General features: G+C 40.9%; 1 protein-coding gene across 1 annotated transcript in view; it reads right to left on the bottom strand.

Annotated features, from left to right (window-relative positions):
* LOC104951913 (plexin-A1-like) overlaps positions 1-5,819 on the bottom strand; it is a 122,407-nt gene that overhangs the window by 102,901 nt on the left and 13,687 nt on the right. Inside the window, exon 3 of the mRNA XM_010778649.1 lies at positions 5,731-5,773. Within this exon, the coding sequence (XP_010776951.1) occupies positions 5,731-5,773 (43 nt within the window). The remainder of the gene's footprint in view (positions 1-5,730; positions 5,774-5,819) is intronic.

Consider the following 5,819-nt stretch of genomic DNA (forward strand, 5'->3'; position numbering starts at 1 on the left):
TAGCAGAAATGTTCGTCGGTAAATGAGATGGATCAGATTTTTTCATCTTGGTGTTTTCTCTCTCGTGTGAGCTCCACACGTTCACTCTACGGTGTTGTTTACCTTCTGTGATGCGCGAGCTGATGACGTCACGTCATCATCATCACTACTTCACGTCAAGACCTTTATATATACAGTCTATGGTCAAGACGAGTTAATTTCTCTTTTTCTCAATTTTGTGTGGAAAAATGCGGGGATTATGCGGCCTTTTGATAAATATGCGGCCTTTTAAAAATCTGCGCCATTTTGCTGATTATGCAGTCAATTCTGCGATCGCAGAATCGCGTTTTTCTGGAGGGTCTATTTAATACTGGACATGGCTCACATATATATAATACAATAGTAACATTTTGACTTTTTATATTATATTATATCATCTCTTTTTAAAAGACAAGGGTGGGTTTTTCACAAAGTAGCAATGGATACATTGAGAGATATTGAATAATGATGATGTCCTTGCACCAATTGCATCATGGGACCAGACACACTGCACTTTTTACAACACAGCCTGTCCTCTGCCTCCCCCTTACTCCCCCCCCCCTCTCCTCCCCAGCTTGATGTATATTTGTGCTGAGTCCCTCTGTCCCCTGTGCTCCTCTCTTTGTCTAAGTGAGTCTCTTTAGCTCAGGTACATGCTTCAGAGAACAGACAACAAGACAATCAGGATAAACTCTCAGGGATAGCTGGGGAAATCTAGCCACTGTTGTTAGCGTTTCTCTCTGACTGCACCCCAACTCTGTCCTCCCTTTGTGTTGTGTCCCTTTTTTTCTGACCCTCTCTTCGGTCCAATCCTCTATCACTGTCTGTCAAAAATCCTATAATAGGTTTTTTTTTAAATAAATGTCAACAGCTCCCTGTACAGTAAGTTAATCAACCAACACTGAAAACCAGAAGATTAGCTAGACATTGAAATTAAATTAAAACAAATGTACTGCCTTGCCAAATTCCCTCCACATCTGATTGACATGTCATCACTTCATCAATTCAGACATGTTAGTGGACTTGTCATATTTAGTGTATAAAAACATATATTATGAACTTGACCTCCGACAACAGAATTCATGTCATTATTTAATGGACGTTGGGGCTAAAGTCTTCTGAAAATCCTACAAGACGCCAGATATGCTTTTTATGATAATGGGGATGATTTGGCTGTTCTAAATAACAGATGACACCTAGCGATGGAAGAAGTAACACCAACATGTTAAAATACTATAAAGTCCTGAATTTAAATCTCACTTAAGTAAAAGTACAAAATGATAGACATCAACATAAAAAAATATATAAAAGTAAAAGTAGTTGTTAATAGTAATAACCTATTTCAGAATCATATCTATTAAATCACTGGGTAATACTTATAAATATGGCAATGTGTTCATCAGAGTTTATCAATGTTCATGTATTAGTTTATTTAATATGTGTAGCTAAAGCTGTCATGTAAATGAAAAAGTAAAATATTGGCTTCCAAAATGTTGTGGAAAATAAGTATAAAGCACCATAGACTGAAAATATTAAAAGTAAAAGTCACTCAACATTATATTTTAGCACAATACTTAAGTGCATGTACTTTATTACATCCCAACACTGGCCATACTTATTGTGCTGCAGTGAAAACTACTGTGACTGACTAGCGTAGCATCTTCCTGGCTTTCTACATGTCAGTCGTTAGCTTTCCAGCTACATTAGTTTATAGACTGACCTCCAAAAAAAAAATAGGTTGCAATGACCTATATTAATATTAGTTATTAAGCTTCCCCAAGCCTGTAGTTTATGAGGAAACATGGATTTTTTCAGGATTTTGTCAAATCTTTCTGAACACCGGTAGTTAGACCTGGCCAGTATTAGTGAAATCGTTTTCTAATGGCTACCATTAAGCAGCAGCATTGGAGTATAGGCATTGCCTAGCTTAAAGGCACCTTGGCAGAAGGAGTGGCAAACCCTATTCTAAGCTCCATTTATCTATCTGGTTTGGGAGGAGATTTGAATATTATGTCCAAAATTGCTTCTCTAACCTCTGCCGCTGCCCAAATATCTTTCCCCGGCGTCCCAGATGAGCAGTCATTCATTTACTTTTGAAGTGCTCTGTCTTCTCCCTAAATGTTATATCATCAGCCAAGCACACTGATAATGCACTCTATCTCCCTCCCCTCGGTGTCTTCTCTTCTCACTGTCTTTCATCCTCTCTTGCTATCATCAACCAAGCAGAATGGTAATGCTCTTCAGGCGTGCATGTATTAGCACAAAGGCAGACAATGAGGCCGATATGAACCGATATGATCTCACATCGCACTGCCTCGTTTTACTTTCTACCTGAGCCAGCGCGTGCCTCTGTGACGGGGGAGGGCACGGGCTGAAACGCACCAGCTAAATTAAAGCCTCCACTAGCTGGAAGCAACACACACAGCTTTGTCGCCGTTGGTGAGGTGTGTGTTGTTTGGTCTTCTCAGCCAGATGGAGGAGGGATCTAGGGCCAAACATCAGGGACTCTGGGAATCAGTGGGGTGTGTGGATATGTGTGTGTGCGTGCATGTGTCGTTTTCTATTTGGGATCATCACCCCTGAGTGAGCTTCCTGAAGTAGAACCTCAGTTTTGAGTGACACAGTGACACGCACGCACACACACACACACACACACACACACACACACACACACACACACACACACACACACACACACACACACAGGGGGGTGTGTTGCAGTGATTGGGTCTCAGCTGCTTCTCGGTCAGTCCTACTGGGCAAAGGGAGCAGGGCAGGATTCATCCACACTCTTCTCTAACAAGCTCTGCATCTATCTGCCACCATCTACTGATGAGTCACCACAGGGAGGAAAGCAACACAGAACAAGGGAAGAAAGGAGGGGCAGGAGGGGAAAAGGACAAACATGTGCTGCCGGTATCAGCACCTTGAATACATTGAGAGAGATAGTTAATGAAATAAGTGTAAACATAGAAAATATAGAACGGAAAGCATACAGCAGGTGTTTTGACATATGGTAGATCAAATAGGGTTATTGGAACAGGTGGGTAACATATACCCAACACTGTAAACTCAGTGATCTGGCAATGTCGAATCACAGGAGGTGTTTTGTAATAGACATGAAAATTAAGCAGAAAGATCTTTACCTTTGTCTCCCGCCAACATGTTGCTCTTAGATATACACTTAGAGATATGAACCCAATCCCAACAGGACTTCAATTAAAAGAGAACCAACAAATAAATAGTCTCAATGGGTGCTAAAACAACCTCCTTCGCATGGTACAAAGTGGATCATGGAAGAATCACCCAACGTTACAGCAGATATGAAATTCAATGGCGGGCTAGACATGAACTCATTTCAGATCTTATGCGATGGAAGCCTAGAGAGGTGGAAAGCTATCCTTCACAGATGTCCTGGGGAGGGACACTGGTCTCATCTTTGGAAATGTAAGAACTACAAGTGCTAGAAGACTGCAGGGTGAGGTCTCTGCTCGGCTTAAAAGAAAGAAAAAAATCCTTGATTAGTCCAAGAAATATTAATATCACTCGACCTCCGTAACGCAGGATATATGAAGCCAGAGAAAAGCCCAGAGGAAAAGGTTTGGTACCGAAGTCTCCATCATAAAGACCAATGTGTTCCTGTGTCTGCCCTCCCACTGGCAGTACTGCATTACAGGATATGCAAATCTGAGTTTGAGTGAGGGGTGCATTAAGAGAACCGTTTCATGTTTCATCAGCTGATCAGTATTAACTGCCTCTTCAATCAACAATCTAATTCAAACAATCAATGGGCTGTATATTCTGACAGGCCGACACGGCCATTTCTCAAATCAGACAATCAGACTACACCACTGATCATTTTTCAACTAAAAATATCTTGCTTGAGTTGGATGAAAAATCCCCAGAGGAGCTGTCAATCTACGTCAATCCAAACCAAACTCTAGTTTAACATTTAAAGGGAGACTTCACCCTACAGTTTTGCGCAAAAAACACATTCTACCTCTTTCCACTTGGACACAAGAATTTTGATTGTTTTGGTGCAGTTATTGAGCTCTTTGAGGAACTATTGAGAGCAGCTTGGATTGATGTTAACGGCCATTATGTTACGGCATTATTATATACCAATCCGCGAAGTGAAGCTTGCTCAATTTAACATCAGCCATGGAAAGAAATCACATCTGTGTTCCTCCATCATAAAAGCACCATGGAATAGTTTTTCAGTATTCTTTTTTTCATATTTGGGGAGAACATGACACCTTAGATTCATGATGGGTGAACTGCACCAAGTAAATGAAAGAACAAGAAAACAGAGCTGGATAAAAGACATCAAAGAAATCCGAAGAAGAAGACTGACCGGAAGTAAACACGGTACCACTTTACAATAAGACTACCCTTATAAAGGATTCATAAAGGGTTTATAATTAGGTTATGAATGAGGTTGTAACACTTTATTAATCAATAAGAACCATTTATAAACCAGTTCTAACATATCACTATTTGGCAAGATGACTAAGCCTTATATTGGCTACTTAGCGAGAATCAACTCAGTGAGCAACAGATACCAAGGATGCTGGCGAGAAGAAGAGTTAAGCTAAGTAGCCAATATAAGGCTTAGCAGTACAGATAAATGTGGGCTCACTATTTGGCAAGCGACCGGTCACAGTTGCCCTGTTTATCTCATGTCTTATAAAAGCTTACTAATGATTTATAAAGTGTTCACAACCTAATTCATAAATTAATTACAAACTATTTGTAAACCCTTTATAAGGGTAGTCTTGGGGGGGGGGCGTGCGGTGGGGGTGGGTGGCCACTTCGTGATGACATTGCTGTGTTTGCTGGTAGAAAATTGCCTAATGTAGCAGACAGAGGAGCCTATATTACTCTGGTATTGATAAAGCGGACATCACTAGCGTGTCTTGATGGTCAAATCGTAAATGAAAATGCCACAATGCCAAAGTGAAAAGCGTGTAGGTTAGCGTCACAGGTAATAAGAGCAGCATGTGTCAAGGTGAAAAGTGGAGCCTTGCGATCAACCTGCTCACAGTATGTTGTCGTTGCCATGGGTGCATATATATATACTTGAGTGGGAATAGAAGACCCAGTGTCTGCCAGCTTTAAATAAAATGCGTCTATATCTGGCCGTGTGTTAACACCTTGAATTTTCAGGGGGGTCACAGCGCCCCTCCAAGACATGAAGGGGAACACGGGTGTTTATGTAAATTGGTAGCGAAAACACTGAAACTCGAAGACGGTATGGGCTTCTAGCAATGTTAAAGACTGGTTAATGGAAAAGTAAATGGAATACTTGACATCAAGTAGAAACTCTACGTCATTTGTGTATCCTATAAATAAATGGAAGAACCGTCGCTGCAGTTCAAACTGTGACTAAGCAGAAAACGGACTACTTTCCTCCCCCCCGATTTGTAATCAATACAATCATGTCAAATGGTTCTGCGTGTCAAATTGTGATTATTTATAGAGAATTAAGCCCATGTAAATAAAGTGGGAATAATAGGAAATCTCGACAGAGTTCCTTTGGCTATACTGAGACGGCTTGCCTGCATACTACCCGTTTAATTTGGATGTATAACACAGTTCAATATCTATCCCTGACCAAAATGTGTTATTTATTCAAATGGTCAATGGACAAAAAAGACACGCAGCAAATGAGTTGGACGCACAAAGTTGAGACAAACAAACATAGCACATTACCTGGCAATGCTCCAGTCCGGTCGAATCCTCAGGACGGTGGGGTCTCAGTGTAGTTAAACTTCACCTCAGGGTTTGGGAGCCAGCGTCCA

The sequence above is a fragment of the Notothenia coriiceps genome, unplaced genomic scaffold (genome assembly GCF_000735185.1).
Source record: "Notothenia coriiceps isolate Sejong01 unplaced genomic scaffold, NC01 NC01_scaffold00019351, whole genome shotgun sequence".
NCBI lineage: Eukaryota > Metazoa > Chordata > Actinopteri > Perciformes > Nototheniidae > Notothenia > Notothenia coriiceps.